At 36.3% G+C, this 22,919-nt stretch overlaps 1 protein-coding gene across 6 annotated transcripts in view; it reads right to left on the bottom strand.

Annotated features, from left to right (window-relative positions):
- The window catches only part of PCNX4 (pecanex 4), a 55,372-nt gene that overhangs the window by 8,508 nt on the left and 23,945 nt on the right, over positions 1–22,919 (bottom strand). For 5 of the 6 annotated variants that reach the window (XM_070249830.1, XM_001497619.5, XM_014735624.3 and 2 more), the window contains 4 exons: positions 21,292–21,652; positions 18,543–18,646; positions 14,113–15,152; positions 13,551–13,737 (listed from right to left, as the gene is read on the bottom strand). In XM_070249830.1, coding sequence (XP_070105931.1) covers positions 13,551–13,737; positions 14,113–15,152; positions 18,543–18,646; positions 21,292–21,652 — 1,692 coding nt within the window. Of the gene's footprint in view, positions 1–417; positions 996–13,550; positions 13,738–14,112; positions 15,153–18,542; positions 18,647–21,291; positions 21,653–22,919 lie in introns of those variants that run through there. The other variant, XM_023627835.2, reaches the window with a different exon arrangement.

Below are 22,919 nucleotides of genomic sequence, written 5' to 3'. Positions count from 1 at the left end.
TCATTTGAGAAACTGCCAGAATGTTTTCCAAAGTGGTTGCACCATTTTACACTTCTGCCAGAACTGTATTAGAATTCCAATTTCTTTATATCCTCACCAACATTTATTATTTGACTTTTTGATTTTAGCCATCCTAGTCTGTATGAAGTGGTATCTCATTGTGGTTTTGATTTGCATTTCCTTGATGAATGATGAAGAACATCTTTTCATGTGCTTACTGCCCCATTTGATCTCCTTTGGAGAAATGTCTACACAGATCCTTTGCTCTTTTTAAATTGGGTTGTCTTTTTATTATCGAGTTGTAACAGTTCTTTATATATTCTAGTAACAAGTCCCTTATCAGATATACGCAAATAGTTTTTCTATTCTGTGAGTTGTCTTTTTACTTTCTTGATGGTGTCCTTTGAAGCATAAAAGTTTTTACTTTTGATGAAGTCCTATTTATTCATTTTTTTCTTTTGTTTCTCATTTTTTTGGTGTCATATTTAAGAATCCATTGCCAAGTTTAAGATCATGAAGATTTACTCCTATGTTTTCTTCTAAGATTTTTATGGTGTTAGCTCTTACATTTAGGTCTTTGAGCCATTTTGAGTTCATTTTTGTATCTACCATGAAGTTAGGGTCTGCAGTTAGTTGAACAACTTCCCTCAGAGAAAAGACATCCCAGTCCTAACCCATGGTAGCTGTGAATGTGACCTTATTTGGAATGGGTCTTTGCTGTAATTAAGTTAAGGATCTCAGGATGAGATCATCCTGAATTTAGGTGGGCTCTAAATCCAATGACTCGTGTCCTTACAAGAGAAAGAAGTGAGAGAATTGATACAGGACATAGGAAAGAAGTCATGTGAAGACAAGGGAGAGACTGGAGTTATGCTGTCACAAGCCAAGGAATGCCAGGAGTCACCAGAAGCTGGAAGAGGTAAGACAGGATTCTCCTTTAGAGTCTTCAGAGGAAGTGTAGTTCTGCTGGGACCTTGATTTCAGACTTCTCACCTCTAGAAGTGTGAGAGAATAAATTTCTGTTGTTTAAAGTCACCTAGTTTGTGGTAATTTGTTGCAGCAGCCCTGGAAACTAATACAGGGTCTAATGTCATTCTTTTGAATATGCTATTCAATTGTTTCAGCACCATTTGTTGAAAAGACTATTCTTTTCCTATAGAATGGCCTTGGCGCCCTTGTTAAAACCAGTTAATCATAGACACATGGGTTTATTTTGCATTTCAATTCAATTTCATTGATTTATATATCTATCTCTATGCCCATGCTATACTGTCTTGACTACTATAGGTTTGTAGTAAATTTTGAAATTTGAAAGTATTAGTCTGCCAATTTTCTTTTTAAGATTATTCTGGCTATTCAGGGTCCCTTGCAATTCTATATGAATTTCAGAGTCAGCTTGCCAATTTCCATAAAGAAGCTAGCTGGGATTCTGACAGGGATTGTGTTGAATCTGTAGATAAATTTGGGGAGTACTGCCATCTTAATATCATTTTGATCCATGAACATGGGATGTTTTTCCATTTATTTAGATCTTTAATTTCTTCTTTCAACAATGTTTTGTAGCTTTTAGAGAACAAGGTTTATACTTTTCTTGTTAAATTTATTCCCAAGTATTTTATTCTTTTTGATGCTACTGTAAGTAGAATTGTTTTTTTAATTTCATTTTGGGATTGTTCACTCCTAGTGTATGGAAACGCAATAGATTTTTGTATGTTGATCTTGTATCCTGCCACCATGCTGAACTTGTTTATTAGTTCAAAGTTTTTTAGTGGATTCCTTAGATTTTCCATATACAAGATCATGTCATCTGTGAATAGAGATAATTTCACTTCTTCCTTTCCAATCTGAATGCCTTTTACTTTTCTTGCCTAATTACCCTGATGAGAATCTCTAGTATAATGTTTAATAATAAATGGTGAGAGTGGACATCCTTGTCTTATTCCTGATCTAAGGGGAAGCACTCTGTCTTTCACTAATAAGTATGATGTTAGCTGTGGGGTTTTCATAGTTGCCTTTATCAAACTGAGGAAGTTCCTTTCTATTCCTAAGTTTAAGTGTTTTTAAAATGAAAGGGTGTTGGATTTTGTCAAATGCTTTTTCTGTGTCTATTGAGATGATTATATGGTTTTTGTTTTTTATTCTATTGATATGGGGTATTACATTAATTCATTTTTGGATGTTAAACCAACCTTGCATTCCTGGGATAAATGCCACTTGGTCACAGTGTATAATTCTTTTTATGTATTGCTGGATTCAGTTTGCTAGTATTTTCTTAAGGATTTCTGCATCCATATTGAGAACAGATATTGGTCTGTAGTTTTCTCTTGTATTGTCTTTGTACGCTTTTGGTACAGGGTAATACTGGCTTTACAGAATGAGTTGGAAAATGCTCTTCCATTTTTTGAAAGACTTTGTGAAGAACTGGTCTTAATTATTCCTTAAATATTTGGTAGAATTAGGCAGTAAAGCCATCTGGGTCTTGGCTTTTCTTTATGGTCAGTTATTACTAATTTAGTCTCTTGTTATACACCTGTTCAGATTGTCTATTTCTTCTTGAGTCAGTTTCAGTACTTTGTAGGAATTTATCCATTTCTTCTAAGTTATATAAATCATTGGCATACAAGTGTTCATAGTATTCCTTTATAACCACTTTCATTTCTATAAGGTCAGTAGTACTGTCCCCCTTTTCATTTGGTTCTAGTATTTTGAATCTTCTCTCTTTTTTCTTGGTCAAACCAAGACAAAAAGTTTCAGTTTGGCCGATCTCTTCAAAGAACCTGCTGTTGGTTTCATTAATTTTTTCTATTGTTTTTACAGTTTCTATTTCATAATTACCTCTCTAGTCTTTATTAATTCCTTCTGTCTGCTTTAAGTTTAGTTTGCTCTTCTTTTTTCCATTGTCATAAGATGGAAGGTTAAGCTATTGATTTGAAATCTTTCTTCATTTTTAATATAGACATTTTAAAGTTATACATTTCCCTTTAAGGACTGTTATAGTTGCATCTCACAAGTTTTAGTATACTGTGTCTTCATTCTCATTTATCTCAATGTATTTTCTAATTTCTCCTTTGACCCACTGGTGACTTAGACATGTGTTGTTTAATTTCCACGTATCTTTGAGTTTCCCAAATTTCTTTATTGATTTCTAATTGTATTTCCTTGGGGTCAGAAGGCATACTCTGTAGGTTTTCAATCCTTTTAAATTTATTAAGTTTGTTTTATATCCTAGCATACGGTTTATCCTGGAGAATGTTCCATGTGCACTTTAAAAGAATGCATATTCTGTTGTCTATAGGTGTCTGTTTGGTATAGTTGGTTTACAGTTTTGTTCAAATCTTCTACTTTTTTTCTTTGATCTTCTGCCTAGTTGTTCTATCCATGACTGAAAGTAGGGTATTGAAGTCTCCAACTATTAATGTTGAATTGTCTATTTCTCTCTTTATTTCTGTCAGTTTTTTGCTTCACATATTTTGGTGCTCCATTGTTAGCTGCAAATATGATTATTCTATCTTCCTGATGGACTGACCCTTTTATCATTATAAAATGTCCCTCAATCTCTAGTAACATTTTTTGTTTTAAAGCCTATTATTTTCTGACATTAGTGGAGGTACTCCAGCTTTCCTGCTGTTGTTTGCATGACATACCTTTTTCATCTTTTCACTTTCAATTTATTTGTGTCTTTGTATATAGTGTATCTTCCATAGAAAGCATATAGTTTGATCTTGTTTCCAAATTCAGTCTGACAATCTCTCCCTTTCATTTTGATAGTTTAATATACTCCCATTCAATGTTATTATCGATATAGTCAGATTTATGTCTGTCATTTTCCTTTCTGTCTTCCATATCTTGTCTTTTTTTGTCCCTCTGTTCCCCTGCTACTGCTTTCTTTTGCATTAAATGACTATTTTTAATGTATACTTTTAATTTCTTTAATGATTTTTTTTTTAACGTTTTTTAAAAAAATTATTTCCTCAGCGGTTGCTCTAGGGCTTAACATATATGTCTTATCAGAGTCAGGTTCAGTTTATACTAACTTAATTCTGGTGAGATATAGAAATAAAAATCCTATATAGTTCTATTCTCTTTTCTTTCCTATTTGTGGTATTGTTATACATGTTACATCTATAAATGTTACAAGCCCTATAATGTATTGTTCTAATTATTACATTATATACTTTTAAAGAAACTGAAAGGGAACAAGTATATATTTATTGCTTTTGCTATATTCTTATCATATTATAGCAATATTTTGCTATATTTCTATTTATCATTTCTAGTTCTCTTCCTTTATTCCTATGGATTCAAGTTATTACCTGGAATAATTTCTTTTGCCCAATACAGCTTTGTTCCCACTGGCCTGCTTTGTGCAATTATTGGCAAATACATTACATTTCTATATGTTATAGGTCCAACATTACATTATATACATATTGCTTTATACAATTGCTTTTCAAGTCAGTTAAGAGGAGAAGAAATATGCATTTATATTGTTTTTTATAATTACAGTACCTTACTAATGATCTTTGTTGTTCCTTATATGATTTAAAATTATCATCATCTGGGATCACTTGCTTTCAGCCTGAAGAACTCTTGGTATTTCTTGTAAGGTGGGTCTGCTAGCAACAAAATTCTGTTTTTGTTTATCTGGGAATATTTACCTTCATTTTTGGAAAGATAGCTTTGTCGGATATAGGATTCTTGGTTGACAGTATTTTGGGGTTTTTAAAAGGCATTTTGAATATGTTATCCCATGCCTTCTGGCTGCCATTGTTTCTGATGACAGGTTGGCTGTTAATCTTATCAGAGTTCCATTAACAACTTAGGAATCATTTTTGTCTTGCTACTTTCAAGATTATCTCCTGGTCTTTGACTTTCAGCATTTATAGTATGATAGGTCTATTTGTATTAATTCTACTTGAAGTTTGCTGTGCTTCCTGGATGTGTAGATTAATGTTTTTCACTAGATTTGGGAAGTTTTCAGCCATTATCTCTTTGAATAATTTTTCTGCTCCTTTCTCTCTTTTCCCCTTCTGGCACCCTCACTATGTGTATGCTGGTGCTGTTAATGGTGTCCCACATTTCTGTAAGGCTCTCTTCCTTTTTATTCATTCTTTTTTCTCTCTCTTCTTTGGACTGCATAATCTCTATTGACCTAGAATCTTCAAGTTTACTAATTCTTTCTTTCACCAGTTCAAATCTATTGTCGAGTTCCTTTAGTGAATTTTTCATTTGGTTCTTTGTTTTATAATTTCTATCTCTACTGATACTCTGTCTCTATTTGATCCAAGATTGTCATCATACCTTCCTTTACTTTTTTATTAAGATATAATTGACATATAACATTATATTAGTTTCAGTTGTACAACATAATGACTTGGTATTTGTATATATTATGAGATGATCACCATGATAAGTCTAGTTAATACCCATCACCACACAGTTACAAATGAGAACTTTTAAGATCTACTTTTTCAGCTCCTTTCAAATATACAATGCAGTATTCTTAACTATAGTCACCATGCTGTACATTACATCCCTGCGGCTTATTTATTTTGTAACTGGATGTTTGTAACTTTGACTACCTTTACTTATTTCACCCACTCCCCAAACCTTGCCTCTAGCAACCACCAATCTGTCCCTTTATCTATGAGTTTTGTTTTTGTTTTTTCTTTGTTTTAGATTCCACATATATGTGAGATCATACAGTATTTCTCTTTCTCTGACTTATTTCACTTAGCATAATGCCGTAAAGGTCCATCCATGTTGTCGCAAACAGTAAGATAGCAAGATTTCCTTCTTTGTTATGGCTGAATAATATTCCATTATGTGTGTGTATGTATGTATGTATATACAGTCATGTGCTGCAAACAATGTTTCTTTTGGTCAATGACAGACTGCATATATGACAGTGGTCCCATAAGATTGTAATGGAGTTGAAAACTTCCTATTGCCTGGTCATCGTCATAGCTGTTGTAATGTCATAGCACAATGCATTACTCGCTTGTTTGTGGTATTACTGCCCCTGTGGGCAATATTAAGATATTAACACCCTCCAGTGGGACAAGATGTGGAGATGGAAGACAGTGATATTGATGATCCTGTCCCTGTGTAGGCCTAGGCTAATCTATGCATTGGTGTCTTAATTTTCAATAAAAGTCTAAAAAGTAAAAAGAAAAAAACTTTTAAAATAGAAAAAAGTTTACAGAATAAGGATATAAATAAAGAAAACACTTTTGTACAGCTGTACAATGTGTTTGTGTCTTTAGCTAAGTGTTATTACAAAAGAGTCAAAACGTTGAAAAACATTTTAAAGTGTATAAAGTAAAAAACTTACAGTAAGCAAAGGTTATTATTGAAAAAAAAGTTTAAAAAAATAAATTTAGTGTAGCCTAAGTGTACAGTGTTTATAAAATCTACAGTAGCATACAGTAATGTCCTAGGCCTTTACATTCACTCACCACTCACTTACTGACTCAACCTGGAGCAACTTCCAGTCCTGCAAGCTCCATTCATGGTAAGGGCACTATACAGGTATACCATTTTTATCTTTTATAGCATATTTTTACTATGCCTTTTCTATGTTTAGATAAATAAATACTTACCATTGTGTTACAATTACCTACAGTATTCAGTCCAGTAACATGCTGTACAGGTTTGTAGCCTAGGAGCAATAGGCTATACCATATAGCCTAGGTGTGTAGTAGGCCATCTGGGTTTGTGTAAATACACTCTACAATATTCGCACAATGATGAAATTGCCTGATACATTTCTCAGAACGTATCCCCATCATTAAGTGATGTATGAATGTATGTATGCATGAAAATACACACAGTGCATTTTCTTTATCCATTCATCAATGGACACTTAGGTTGCTTCCATGTCTTTCCTATTGTAAATAATGCTGCAATGAACATGGAGGTGCACATATATTTTTGAGTTAGTATCTTCATTTCCTTTGAATAAATACCTACAAGTGGAATTGCTGGATCATATGGTAGTTCTATTGGTAATTTTTTGAGAAACCCATAGTGGCTGCACCAGTTTACATTCCCACCAACAGTGCACAAGGGTTCCCTTTTTCTCCACATCCTTGCCAATACTTATTTCTTGTCTTTTTGATAATAGTCATTCTAACAGATGTGACATGATATCTCATTGTGATTTTGATTTGCATTTCTCTGATGATTAGTAATGCTGAGCACCTTTTCACATACCTCTTGACCATCTGTATGGCTTCTTTGGAAAAATGTCTATTTAGATTCTCTGCCCCTGTTGTTATTTTGCTGAGGAAGATTAGCCTGAGCTAACATCTGTTGCCAATCTCCCTCTTTTTGTTTTTGCTTGAGGAAGATTAGCCCTGAGCTAACATCTGTTGCCAATCTCCCTCTTTTTGTTTTTGCTTGAGGAAGATTAGCCCTGAGCTAATATCTGTGCCAATTTTTCTCCACTTTATCTGTGGTTCCTGTGCCTGGATGTCTGCTTCCTTTCTTAGGTTAGGGAATTTTTCAGCTATTATTTCTTCAAATAGGTTCTCTGCCCCTTTGTCTCTCTCTTCTTCTCCTGGACACCTATAATATGGATGTTAGTAGGCTGGACGCTGTCCCAGAGGTCCCTTAGACTGTCCTCATTCTTATTAACTCTTTTTTTCTGTTCAGGGCTTGGGTGATGTCCTCTACTCTTTTATCCAGATAACTGATCTCTTATTGTATGTAATCTACTCTGCTGCTAATTCTCCCTAGTGAATTTTTAATTTCTATTATTGTATTCTTCAGTTCTGATTGGTTCTTTTTTTATATTTTCCAATTCTTTGTTGAAGTTCTGTGTTCATCTGTTCTCCCAAGATTAGTGAGCATCTTTGACTATTAGTCTGTACTCTTTATCAGGTAGATTGTTTATCTCTGTTTCATTTAGTTCCTTTTCTGAGAATTTGTCCTGTTCCCTTATTTGGAACATCTTCCTTTGTCTCCACATTTTGCCTACTTCTCTGTGCTTATCTCTATGTATTGAGTAGATAAGCCATGTCTCTCAATCTTGCAGATGTGGCCTTATGTAAGTGATGACTTTGGGGCCCAGCAATGTGCTCCCCTCTCGTCACCATTTCCAAATGTTCCAGGAATGTCCCCTGTATGGGCTATGTGTGCCCTTCTGTTGTGGTGGGGTTGCTCTTGCTGCAGGCACACAGGTAGGCTAGGCTGGCCCTTGGGCTGGCTGGTTGTAAGGCTCAGCCATGTGCAGCTGCTACAGTCACTTTATTGGGTGCGTCAAGCCCCAGCATGGGTGGCAGTGCAGATCTGCTGCTGTTTTGCTGTTAAGTGAGTCAGGCCCCCAGCATGGCTGGTTGCCAGGCTCTGGGGCTCACAATTGGGGCAGGCCTCCAGCCTGTGAGGCTGTTGTCAGTTCTCTTGGGAGCGCAGATGGGTGGGGCCGGCCCCAGGTGGCAGCACACAATCATTTTAGGCACTGGTAGGCAGGGCAGATCCCCTGTGTGGCTGTTTGAGATGGCCAGCTACACAAGTCTGCTGTGGCAGACAGGCCCCACCACCCACAGGCCACACACCCTGCCAATGTAGGGCCACCCTGTCACACGCTCACTTGCCCTGCTGCAGAGGTCCCACACACCCTACCTACATGGGCCTGCCAATTTTCCATGGGCTTGCTGGTAGGTGGGGCCAGTCCATAGGGCAGGCTGCCTGCCTTGGCTCAGCTGGATTAAATTGGTACTCTAGTGGGTGGGGCAGACCCTCTCCCTGTGCTAACAGGTCAGAAGAAGAAATCCAATGGCATCTACCAGTTTCTGTGTCAGCACTACTATACTAGGTCACAATAACAGCTGCTGCCAGTGTCTCAGTCCCAGAGGAGGTGGGCCCAGCTGCCTCTTGCCTCTTTGAGATGCACTCAGAGCTTAGCAAGTGAGTCTCTTTTACCCAAGGACTATGCACCTTTCTTTCTGGTGATGTTACAGTTTCCTGAATGGGTGAATCTGTGTGTGGGTCCTTTAAGAGTAGGCATTTCTTTCTCTGAAGTTCAACAGTTTTTCTGGGGGTATTCCCAGTTGTTTTTAAAAGCCAGCAAAGCCAAGTATTATGATAATTTATCTTGGTTGTGCTGAATTCAAAGGCTGGGATGCTTACTGTGGCATGGATCTCCTGCTCAGATGCCCTACTGCTCTGGGAAAAGCTTTATACCTTAAGACTGTTCCCAGCTGTTAAGTGCCCAGGCCAGGAAGTGGTTTTTTCCCTCAGTAGAGGTATATTTCTTCCTCTTCTATCCCTGTCAATGTTGTCCCTTGTTGTGGGGATTCTTTTTATCCTGTTTCCAGTTCTCTCTCAGAGGTAATTGTTCCAAGAGTAGTTGTAGGTTTGCTGTGTCAGTGGGAGGAGGTGCTTTCAGAGTCCTCCTATGCCATCTTCCCAGCAATCTATACATTTTGGATATTAATCTCTTATCAGATATATGATTTGCAAAAATTTTCTCCCATTTGGTAGGCTGCTTTTCATTTTACTGATTGTTTTCCTTCCTGTGCAGATGCTTTTTAGTTTGATGCAGTTCCACTTGTTTATTTTTGCTTTTGCTGCCTTTGCCTTTGGTGTCAAGTCCAAAAAATGATTGGAAAGCCAAAGTCAAGGAGCTTACTGCCTATGTTTTCTTCTGGGAGTTTTATGTCTTCAGGTATTACATTCAAGTCTTTAATCCATTTTGAGTAAATTTTCTGTATGCTGTTAGACAGTGGTCAAGTTCCTTCTTTTGCTTGTTGCTATCCAGTTTTCTCAGCACCATTTATTGAAGAGACTGTCTTTTCCTCATTGTATATTCTTGGGTCCTTTGTTGTAAATTAATTAGTCATATATGCACAGGTTTATTTCTGAGCTCTCTATTCTGTTCTATTGATCTGTGTGCTTGTTTTTATACTAATACCATACTATTTTGATTACTATGGCTTTGTAATACAGTTTGAAATCAGGAAGCGTGATGCCTCCAGCTTTGTTGTTTCTCAAGATGGCTTTGGCTACTCAGCAGCTTTTGTGGTTCTATACAAATTTTAGGATTGTTTGTTCTATTTCTGTGAAAAATGTCACTGGAATTTTGATAGGAATTACACTGAATCTGTACATTGTTTTAAGTAGTATGGGCATTTTAACAATATTAAAACTTCCAACCCATGAGGACAGAATATCTATTTATTTGTGTCTTCTTCAATTTCTTGCATCAATGACCAACAGTTTTCAGTGTATAGGTCTTTTACCTCTTTGGTTAAATTTATTCCTAGGTATTTTATTCCTTTTGAAGCAATTGTACATGTGACAAATAAAAATGGCAAGCAATAGGATATATTGGAGAATATGAGGAAGCCATTTGGTATAAACCTAATTCAGCCTGACCTTGTCTTTCCAAAAGGGCCTGACCGTGGCTGTTGAGCATGCATTGTATATCTGCTTTAGATTTTCCCTATGGCAAGAGCAAAGGCCCTTGAGGTAAAGGTGCAACTTCCCTGCCCCTCCCAACATTGGCGTCTCCTTAAGGATTAATCATCTTTCCTTAGGCTAGAAACTGATTGCTGCGCTCACCTGTGGCTGCCCAGCTCGGGACAATAGACTTGCCTCCTGCTACACCCACCAAGATGGTAGACCCACTACCTGCTGTGTCCATCAAGTGCTGTGCCGATAGGGCAATCTTGTGACTATTGTGGGAGGGACATTTTAATCATATGTGAAACTCCCTGTTTGGGGGTATATAACCACTCTGTGCACCCACTTCTTTGGTGCCCTTTCTTCCTTTAGGAAGAAAGGCCCCGGGCCATGGTCCTCAGATTTCAGCTCAGAATAAACTCACCCAAATTTTCATTTACAGATTGGTTATGGATTATTTTCATCGGCACATTGAATTGTGTTAATTTTTCTTTCTGACAGTTATTAGTGTATAAAAATGCAACAGATTATTATATATTGATTTTGTATCCTTCGACTTTACTGAATTCGTTTATTAGTTCTAGAAGTTTTCTGGTGGAATCTTTAGAGTTTTCTGGATATGTCATCTGCGAATAGTGATAGTTTTACTTCTTCCTTTCCAGTTGGACACCTTTTATTTCTTTTTCTTGCCTAATTGCTCTGGCTAGGATTCCAATACGATAGTGAAAAAACAGTGGCAAAAGTGGGCATCTTTCTCTTGTTGATCTTTGAGCAAAAGCTTTCAGCTTTTCACTGTTGAGTATGATGTTAGCTATGTGTCTTATATGGCCTTTATTATGTTGAGGTACATTCCCTCTATACCCACTTTGTTTACTTCTTTAATTATGGTTTCCTTCAGTCTTTTGAACATATTTATGATGGCTACTTTGAAATCTTTGTAAATCTGACATCTCGTCGTTCTCACAGGCAATTTCTGTTGTCTGCTTTTTTTCCTGCTGTATGGGTCAGACTTTGTTTCTTTTTATGTCATAATTTTTGTTGAAAACTGGACATTTTAGATAACACTGCAGTAATTCTGGGTACTGATCCTCCCTACCCTCTGCCCCAGGGCTTGTTATTGCTATTTGCTTATTAGTTTAGTGAGTGGTTGAATAACTTCAGTGAAGTCCATCCCTACCTTCACCCCAAAATGTGAAGTCTTTCATGTTGCAACCTCAGGGAGTGCACCTTGTGAAACCATGGGATGGCAGTGGTTTGGGCAGAGCTCTAGTCTATTGAGTGCTCACACCCAGTTGTTAAGTTCCACTAATTACCAGCTGGTTCTCTACATTTTCAACAATGACCTGGGGCATAAATTGGCTCCAAAGACTAATCCAATTACATTTGGGCTCCTTTGAAAGAACAGCTTTGGAGGTCAATGTTTGAGATTTACTTTGACTCCAGGAAAGCTCTTCTCTGCTGTTTCTTTCCCTGGTTCTCTCCGTTAATCTACTCAGCCTACAGTTTAGCTTATATCTTTAAGGAATTTACCAATTGCCTTTTAATTATTCCACAGTTTTTAAGAGAATCTTAGGCTTCAATGTTTTTACACTATTTTGAAAATAAAGTTGGTTCCTTTGGGAAGAGATTTGGGTTCTTTTTTTACGGTTTGCTTCTTCCACTGAGCAAAATCTCTAAGCCAGAGCTCTGAATCTGGAGGTGAGACAATGGCATGCTTCTCTCTCAGTGACATCCCTGCCTTAGGACATGAGCACTTGGTAGAGGGTGATCAGTAATCTCAGGTCTTCTTGGCTTGCCTCTCCCAGTGTGGAACCTCCACCTTATGAGTAAGCAAGGGTTATTAGGTCCCCAGTATTCTCAGCAGCACCATGCCCAGGGTAAAGCCTCCACCCAGTGAGTCAGGTTGGCCAGAAGAGACTTCCCATCTCCTAATTACACACGCCCAGAACTCAGCTTCACAATAGGTATCTGGGAGTAAGATGAGAAACGCTGAAGTCCTGCCTCTCCCAGGAAAATAGCCCTTCACCGGGGAGCTGAGGGGAGAGGGAGCCCTGTGTTCTTGACTATACCAGTCTGAATGGAGTTTCCATCTTACTGAGCTGGGAGGGAATGGGTCTCAGTTCAAATATTACTGTCTCACACTGTTCTTATTGGGTTTTAGTTGATTTTCTTGAATAAATGTTTCTTCATTTGCTGTAGCCATTAGGACCATTTCCAAGACTTTAAATGGCTATTTTAAAAAAAAAACTTTAGTCATTTTCATTGGGGAGTGTATCTGTGGAGCTCCTCAGGCTATAATGCCAGATGTGGAACCCACAATAAGCTCATAACATTGAATCTTTCATACCGTGCACACTCGATGACATTTTAAATGCAATGACAACAAGTACTAAATCTTAAAAAGTCAATCCCGATTTGGAGTCTTTCTTAATTGTCATAGGTCAGATTTGCTGCAAATTTACGTATGGATGTCAGCAAAAGAAATACTATGCCACTTACAAATTAATTTTTCTTTGGAGTCAAATCTAAAGCGATAATTAATACACTTGAATTTGGCATAAGAATACAATCCATTTAGTCAAATATGCTATAGCAATTACATTTACTTGGCTATTTCATAGGTCAGTTATTGAACAATGGCTACACAACTTTTTTTTTTTTGGAAGATTAGCCCTGAGCTAACAACATTCACCACCAATCCTCCTCTTTTTTTCCTGAGGAAGATTGGCCCTGAGCTAACATCCGTGCCCATCTTCCTCTACTTTATATATGGGATGCCTACCACACCGTAACTTGCTAAGTGGTGCATAGGTCCGTACTCGGGATCCGAACCAGTGAACCCTGAGCTGCCGAAGCAAAGTGTGTGAACTTAACTGCTGTGCCACTGGACCAGCCCCTACTCAACATTTTTAATTGGCTCCTATTAGATGCCAAATTAGATTATTTCCAAAGTAAATAATCAGTCATTTTAGGATTGGACTATGTTGGCCATAAAGGCATGATTACAAATGTCTTAAAACTGTAATTAATATATCCATACCTAGAATGTTCTATCTCTATCACTTGGTTCAAATACTTTATAACTGATTTCTGTTCTTGAAGGTTAATACATGAAAATGTTTAAAAACACACTTTTAACTTACCATATTAGGATCATACCCCAGAGAAAACAAGTATGGTTTTTCTTGTAAAACTGCTTCCTTCCACTTTTCATCAGATACCAAACCAATGTGCCAGTCCCTTTCATATTCCTCCAGGCAGCCAGCCAGCTCTTTAAAGTCTTCTATTGGGCCTAAACTTGCCTTATCAATCATTAGTTTCAGAGTATATCTGAAAAATGGAAAACAAAGAATTTTAGAGTTTTTAAAATCAAGTTTATAGATGAAATAGATTTGTTCAATCAATATTTTTAAGACATTGAACTGAAATGATACATATTTCAGATAAAAAGATTACGGAAAAATGATGAAATTAAAGTGAAGAAATCCAGTAAGCCAAATGAAAAATAGTTTCTCCACATGAAGAAAACAGAAAGAAGTACAAATTATACACCTGATATAATCACAATACATAGCATTTTTCTCATTTTTAGGACAGCAATTATTTTTTAAAATTAGAAATGAAGGAGTATCTCCTTCTAGGTTATAAAAAAAATCAACATTTTTCTGCCAATGTTACAACTTGTATATAATCAAAATGAATTACCTGAAAGCTTTCAGTGCTAGTTGGAATAGTTCTGGCTTTTCTGTGAGCCAATCCAAGGAAAGAGACCAAGGCAAAACACCACTGTAAACTCTCAGTATATGACCAGGACTAGGAACCATATTGTCTACTCCAAACAAACTAAAATAACAAGTCAGTACTGCATGAACATAGAAGTCTTTTAAAACTCTATCCTTTGCAATTTCTTCCAGTACATTTGGGACGTTTTCTTCTGAATGAAAGCATTCCAACTGCCTTAAAACAAATTGGTACCAGTCTTCTGGAAATAATGAGCTCATCTCCCTCATTTTGGAATTAGGCAAACAGTTAGATGTCCACTCTTCCGGTAAGCTTAACAAGTGAGAATGAGGACAACTGAACTCCTTGAGAGGGATAAACACCATGTCTTCATGTTTTCCTTTGTCAATAGCAGGGTATCCCAATATAACTGCTTTGTAAAGACTGTTTTCAGGAACTGTGCCAGTAGAATGATCATCAACCCTCTGTGATACTACTGATCCTGGAATAGGCACATTTATATCTTGCAAAACTTTCAACTGATCTTTCTCTTCTTTTCCTGTTTTGATAGTTGTCTCATCATCAAAAACATTGTCATCAGACCAGTCATCCAAAGTTTCTGAATTTAAACTACCTGTATCTTCTGGGGATTGGGTTTGTGGTGAAGTATTCAAGTCAGGCAGGATTATTAGAGATGCTTTCCCTTTATTTTCAATTTTGTGAACATTCTCCTGCATGCTAGATCTTCTGGAGCAGTACCGAACAAGTATCCACACAAGCACTTTAACAAGGTCACCTTTAAATTCTTTCAAGTTATCATGAGAATCAATTATGCCAGATAGGACACTCCTGGCATCAGAATAGAGTTTCACAGGCAAAACGGTACAGGGTGTCAAGACATTTCCAAAGTGTTCACTAATGGAACATACTCTTGTGTATTCTTCTTGTTCAAAGGCACCTTCAAAAACTTCGTCAACTTTTCGAGCTTCAGCAGTATGACAGGATGTCTCTTGCAATTCTAATCCCTAAAGAGGGGAAAAAAGTACTTGAGTTTATGATGACTTATTACACAGAGAAAAGCAGCTAGTTCTGTAAATGCCCATGGATTGGATTCTCATAATAAAAATACGGAAAATTCAAAAAAATTTCTTTTACTGAAGAGTTACACCTTAACTCAGTTAATGGCACTTAACAGACGATGTTGGATACAGAGATGAAAAATAATGCTACTATTTTAAAAGAAATTATAGAAATTCCACTAGAAATTGGCAAAACAATTTTATTGAGTATCATTTTAAGTTTAAAAGACTATATCTGTAGTTAAGTTTGAATCACACTTATTAAAATCTTTCTTTTTTTTATGACAAGATAATACCTAGGCAAGTATGAGAGTTTTTATCTTTTCCAAAGATTGGCACCTGAGCTAACATCTGTTGTCAATCTCTTTTTTCCTTCTTCTTCTCCCTAAAGCCCACCCAGTACATAGTTTTATATCCTAGTTAGAGGTCCTTCTGGTTGTGCTATGTGAGATGCCGCCTCAGCATGGCTTGATGAGCTGTGCAATGTCTGCGCCCAGTATCCAAACCAGTGAAACCCTGGGCCGCCGAAGTGGAGCATGTGAACTTAACCGCTTGGCCACGGGGCTGGCCCTTAAAAACGTCCTTAAATCATAAAAATTTTTTGGGAGGGAAAGAAAGCAAAATTGGGATTACACAATATGCACAGTATTTTTGTGCATATCCTTTCCATCCTACTTTATATGATAGCATTATTATACTGTATGGATATGCCATAATTTGTTTAACTAGTCTCCTGTTCTAGCTTTTAAAATAATAACATAATAATAATATCAGAGATTTGAGTAATTATTGTGTGTCTCCTCCAACTACAAAGTAAACTTCATAAAGCTTTGCTACTGCTATATCCATAGTACCTAAACCAGTAGCTGGCACACAGCAGGTATGCAAAAAATGTATGTTGAAAGAATGAATATTATGGATATGTTTTTATATGAATTTTAAACACATTTTGATTACTTCCCTAGAATGAATCACTTGAAGAAGATGTACCAGGTCACTGTTTACTATTATTATAATTATTGTTTATCTAAATTATACATTTTTACAAAACTATCAGTGCCTTTAATAAAAGGCAATGGTGTCAGGCTATATTATAATCTAGGGAAAGAACATGGAATGACATCAGAAGCTGTTTTAAATCATAGCTCTGTCAGATGCTCGTACAGAATCCTGAGTAGGTCACCTATCCTCTCTGAGATTCCTTTTCCTTCTCTTTCAAAGAAAAATAATCCCAGTACATAAGGTTGTAAAGATTAAAGTAAGCAATGAAAGTGCTTGTAAACTGTAATGCCTTATGTAAATGTTGGTAGATGGTATAGCTAAGCAAGCTTGTGTCCAAAAAAATGAAATAGAAAGAAAAAAGACTGCCACCAAAATGTGTATCTTTACACCACATATGTCACAGAGCACAAAAGATCAATAAAAGGACCCACATTATGAGGTACTATAAAACCATACCATTTTAAAAATAGAACTATATTAAGCAATGAAAACATCCTCAATATTCTGCATAATTTTTTGCCTTCTCCTACTTGTAGAGGTTAGACTAGAGAAGAGGTTCCCAAACTTTAGATGAGTCAGCGTCACAGGAAGGCTGGTTAAAAGGCAAGATTCCTGGGCCCCAGAGTTTCTGATTCAGTAACTCTGGTGTAGGGCCCAAGAATTTCCATTTCTAACAGGTTCCCACAAAATGTTAGTAATTACTAATCTGGGGAACTGCATTTTCAGAACCACTGGACTAAAGGAACAGCTTTCTAGTCACTAGCAATGTTGTCCAATCTGTGCTAAGACAAAAAATTCATTCATTCAACAAATATTTCTTGAGGGCCTATTATGTGCCAGGCCTTGTTCCAGGGGCTTAGGACATATCTTCCAAATAAAAACAGAGATCCCTGTCCTTGTGACATTTACATTAGAGTGTGGAGGGACACAAGCATCAACAGTAAAACTAAGTAAATTACATGGTCTGTTAGAATGTATAAGTGCTATGAAAATAAAGAAAAAGTAAAGCAAAGGAAGAAGGATTGGGAATGAGGGGATGGGAATGAGAGTGCAATTTTAAACAGAATGGCCATAGGATACCTCATTGAGAAGGTGACATTTGAGCAAAGATTTAAAGGTGGTAAAGGAGTTAGCTGTGTGGTTATCTGAAGAACATGTTCCAGGCAGAGGGAACAGCCAGTAGGCTCGAGCAGAGTGAGAAGGTTAAAGTAGTAAATGAGGCCAAAGAGGAAATAGGGGGAGCTTGACCATTTAGGGCCTTGGCTTCTACTCTGAACGAAAGAAGAGATCCACTGCAGGGTTTTGAGTAGAGAAGTAACATGATCTGACTGGATTTTGAAGATCACGCTGGTCGAGAATAGACTGTAGTGGGGCAGAGGGAGAAGCAGGGAGACCAATCAGGAGGCTATTGCAATTATCCAGGAAAAGGATGAAGGTGACAGAGAGCATGGTGACGAGAAGTGGCAGGATACAGAATATGGCTTAAAGGCGGAGCCAACAGGAGTTCTTGTTGGATTGGATGCGGGGTATGGAAGTAAACAAGGAGTCAAATATCACTGGACTAAAGCCCAAATGTTTTTGGGCTGAGCAGCTAGAAGAATGGAGTTCTCACCAAGGACTCCTGGGCCCTGGGGCACTCTGATGTTAAAAGGTCAAGGAAAAGAGAAGGAACCATCAAAGGAGACTGACGAGGATTAACCCATGAAACAAATCAAAAGAAAAGATCAACGTGCCAAATGCTGCTGATAGGTCTGGTAAGGGCCTGAGAATTGACCATTGGATTTAGCAATGTGACAGCCACATTGGAGACCTAGGCAAGAGCAGTTTTTGGTGGAGTAATAGGTAACAGAGTCAAAAACCTAGACTACATTGAAGACAGAATAAGAGAAATGAAATTAGAGATATGACTATAAGCAACTCTAATATGGAATTTTCCTCTAAAAGGAAAGAGAAAAACAGGGTGTAGCAGGTAGGGGCAGTGGGGTCAAAAGAAGGTTTTTATTAAGTTGAGAACGCTTATATGATAGAAGAGTGAAAAAAATATTACCAAGTCACACTTTTGAGATGCTCAACTAGATAGGGATAAAAAGAAAAGGACTGGAAGAAAAGGGGGCAGGTATATTTTGTTACCATGCTCTGATATACAATCGACACTAGTCTGCCTATCAATATGTGCATATTGAAATATACTTTAAAAATCCCTAAGTGTTTTTACAGATAATTAAAAGATAGTCTTTCAAACTGAGATATTAATAGTGTTTTATGTGCACATAACAGGTAAAATTTTACACACATACTATAAAAATACTAAAGAGGTTTCAAATGAACATTGACCTTAATGTTAATACAGCAGTAAGTATAGCCATGTTCTAGAATCATTATCCATATTAAACGATCCTGAAAACGGCCCAAGTAATGAGACCCAGGTAAGAGGAGACCTAAAAGAAATCAGAAAAGAAAAAAGAAAGTAATTGTTCAAGCTTGTTTTATTTTTCCATGTGAATCTTCAAAATTGATAACATAATTGGAACTAATTCATAACTCCATCTACCCTCTTTTTATGTCAAGAATAGAAACAAATATTTATTGCATAACAGAAGGCATTAAATTAAGCTCTTTACAGGAACAGTTGCAAGAGAAAATCTACAGGTGATAATAAACAAGAATTCAAGGATATCTTTTCCAGAAAAACAAGAAATTAGAACTTGCTATATGAAATCCTAAATACATGTTAGATATATTAGGAAGAGTATTAAATATATAAAATCCAACTTCACATTAATGATTTAAAAGATTTTGTACATTTATATATACATGTATATAAAAATGTTTTGTGGTGTTGAAAATTTACATAAAGTTCTACATACTATACAAATATTTTAAAAACTTAGTTTTTCTCTCAATAGTATGTCTCTGAGATTTGCCCATGTTGATTATAAGCAGCTCAAAGTTATTCACTGTAACTACATTGAGAATTCATTGTATAAATAAAGCTGAACTTGAATATTCATTTCCCTGTTAATAAACATTTCAGATGTTTCCAATTTTTCACTATTCTAAATAATGCTGCAGAAATTACCTTTGTGCAAGTCTCCTTGTACAATGTGTTGTGCAGAAAAGAGTTAACATAACAGAACTGACTGCCATCCTCTGAAAGGTCTGCTTACAAAATTGGCCCTTGGCTGGCATCTGGGAACTTGTATTTCAGGAGAGTTCTCACCACCCTAACTGATAAAGAGTCTCTCGTGCCTCAACTGTTTGTGCAAACAATACAGTTTACACTGAACAAAACTGTTTGTGCAAGGAATACAGTTTATACCGAACATGTGCTTTCCTTTGGGAATTTGGTACGTGCTAGGCAGAGGGTGCCTACATGACCAGCTCCCAATGAAAGTCCTAGGCATATTGAGTATCGAATCAACTTCCCTGGTAGTCAACATAACACACGTTGTCACAACGCGTTGCTGGGGAATTAAGCACGTTCTGGGTGATTCCACTGGGAGAGGACGCCTAGAAGCTTTGCACCTGGTCTCTTTTATCCCATGTGACTTTTCCCTCTGGTGATTTTGCTCTACATCCTTCTGCTGTAATAAATCTTAGCTGTGAGTATGGCTATACTCTGAGTCCTGTGAGTCCTCCTAGCAAATTATCACACCTGGGAATGGTCTCGGGGACCCTCAAAACATATGTGCAAGAGTTTCTCTAGAATTGGAATCACTGGATCATGGAATCTAAAATTGGCATCCCTAGGCCATGGGATATGTACATCTTTACTACAGACTATAAATTTACCCTTCAAGGTGGTTGTATGAATGTACACATTCCCTTACAACAGGTTCAAGAGTTCCTATTACCCATACTTGGTAACGTCAGACTTTTTACATTTTTGCCAATCAGATGTGCGGGAAATGTTACCTCATTGTTGTTGTTTTTTCCCCAGGAAATACTTTATAACATACTTCTTGGTTTAGTGTAATTGGTTTGATATTAAAGTAAAATTTCTACCTTATTACTAAGGAATTTATTATTTCAGATATGAGTTTAACCTTACAGGTATTTTAAAAAGTGGCACAGCATTATTATATAAATTAATTGGAACTGGATAAAAGTACTAAAAGTGTAGAATATTTCCTAGAAGAAGGGAAAATGATTATTCATAAAATATTTGTACTACAAAGATAAAATTTTTCCTAAACTATCTCACATAACAGATAATTAGAAAAGTTCAACCCAAGTAAACATTTCATTAAAATCCTAATTTTAAACTGCTACTCTGCCTGGAATCAATTTGCCAGGAAGTGGCAACAGTTCTAAAACAAATTTCAAAACCTAAGGTACATGGTAGGAGACAACAAACTACTGTCATCAGCTTATACCTTATCGAAAAGCAACATTAAGTGTAACATAATTGAATTTGCAGTTAGCGTCCAATGAAATTAATCATAAAATTATAATTATCATAAAATCAGTTCCTTCTCATCAAAAATCTTGCTAATATTTGCACAGAACTTCTATTGGGAGGCTACCAATCACGATCAAAGCCTTACATTATCTTGTCCTGTAACCTTGTCAGATTGCTTAACTAGCTATACAATAACTAAGAAGATAGAAGCCACATTCCTTAAGCTCTTCAATCTGACATCACATGAGGCTAGTTTTCACTCTTTATGGGTCTAAGCAATTGCATCTACTTGACATGAACTCATTATAAATTCATGGAAATTTTGGAGATAAGGTGTTTTCATGTTTCAATGGTGGGACTATAACCTGACTTTAATCAAAGAAAATATTTTTAAAAAATTGTCAAATCAACTTAATGAAATTTTCTTTTTAGTATTTTTTATTTATAGTATTTTTAATTTTAATAAAATACTATTTTATTTAGTATTTTTATTTATAACTTTATTTATCTCAAAATAAGGAGTAGGAGATACACTTCTATTTTGTATTTAGTCTTTCTGCCTGCACATCAAAGTATCAGAATGAGTATAATGGTTGTATCAAAAGACTGTTTTTCTGTGTTCATTTTTTTGTACTTGAAATACATTAGTGAGGATTTCTCAAGCATAACCGGTTTACTTACCTAAACTTCCAGCTGCCATCGCAGACTGCAGTGCAGCGGTCAAATTTGGGACCATCTGGTAGTAGTACACTGTATCTGCACACACGCAGGCTGCAGTGCCCACCACTCCCGGCCAACTCTGACTAGGTCGTGGAAACCCCACCAAGAACAAAGGAAGGGTAAAGAGGGGGAGTAAGGGGGAAGAGAGTAGTGTAGAAAAAACTATGAAGACCAACACAAATGGAGAGAAGACAATGTTGAGTATACATAAAGTGGTGGTTGATTTTCTACGTTTTTTCTCCGTCCATGATGCCAAAAGTACAGTCACAGCAAACTGCAATTTAGAGATGAACTGAATCAGACGATCACGCATGATACCAACCTGCAGAGATGTAAAAATAATACTTTTTATTCTTAAAGACTTTTCATGCATTTTCAAGATAATATAAAGAAAACTCTATATTAATACTGCACCAATATTTTTGAGGAAATAGCCCTTTATATAAGATTCTTCGTTATAATTTTCTCCAATCTCACAATTAATAAATGAGACTATATTTTTAAAAGTTTGGGCTCTCTTAACAACAAAAAAGTATTAAAGAGAATTGACAGAGTGCTATCTATATCTTAAGGTTGACTATCTTTTGTATTACATGCTTGTTAAGTCATGAGACCCAGAAGTGGTAGTTAAGCAACTATCCTTAATTTACCCTTATTTTAGAGAGTATTTTACAGATTAAGAAACAGAAGTCATGCTGCAAGACAAAACTCAATAGACTGAAATCATACTAAGTATGTTCATACAAATCATGCAAAGTATGTTCTTCAACCAAAACAGAATTACATCAACAATAGAAAGAAATCTGGAAATTAAAAGACACATTCCTAAACAGCCAGTGAGTCAAAGAAGAAATCACAAGATAAATAAGAAAACATCTTGAGATGAATGAAACAAAAATGCAACATACCAAAACTTGTGATACAGCCTAAACAGTGTTCAGAGGGAAATTTATAGTTGTACATGCCTACACTAAAAAAGAAGAAAGAGCTCAAATCAGTACCTTAATTGTCCACCTTAGGAAACTAGAAAAACAGAGAAAACTAAACCTCAAGTAAGCAGAAGTAAGTAACTAATAAAGATTAAAGAGGAAATTAATAAAATAGAGAAGAGAAAAACAATGGAGAAAATCTATGAAACTGAAAGCTGGTTTTTTGGGGAGATCAACAAAACTGACAAATCTTTACCTAGACTGACCAAGAAAGAAAACAGAGAAGTCTCAAATTACCGAAATCAGGAATGAGAGAAATAACATTACCAGCAATCTTACAGAAAAAAATAAAAAGGATTATAAAATAATATTATGAACAACTGGATGCCAATAAATTATATCACTTAGATGAAACTGATAAGTGTAGAAAGACAAAAATTACTGAAACTGACTCAAGAAACAGAAAATCTGAATAGACCTACAAAAAGTAAAGAAATTGAATTAGTAATTTAAAAGCTACCCACACAAAAGTCGAGGACCAGATGGCTTCCATACTACAAAATACTACATACTACAGTATATTTAAGATACATACTGAATACTACAAAACATTTATGAATAATCAACATGAAATTCCCAACTCATTCTATGTGGTTAGTG

This window comes from Equus caballus, chromosome 24, assembly GCF_041296265.1.
Source record: "Equus caballus isolate H_3958 breed thoroughbred chromosome 24, TB-T2T, whole genome shotgun sequence".
NCBI classification, from domain to species: Eukaryota; Metazoa; Chordata; class Mammalia; order Perissodactyla; family Equidae; genus Equus; species Equus caballus.
The sequence above is the reverse complement of the archived record's forward strand: the minus strand, read 5'-3'. Positions and strand labels throughout refer to the sequence as shown.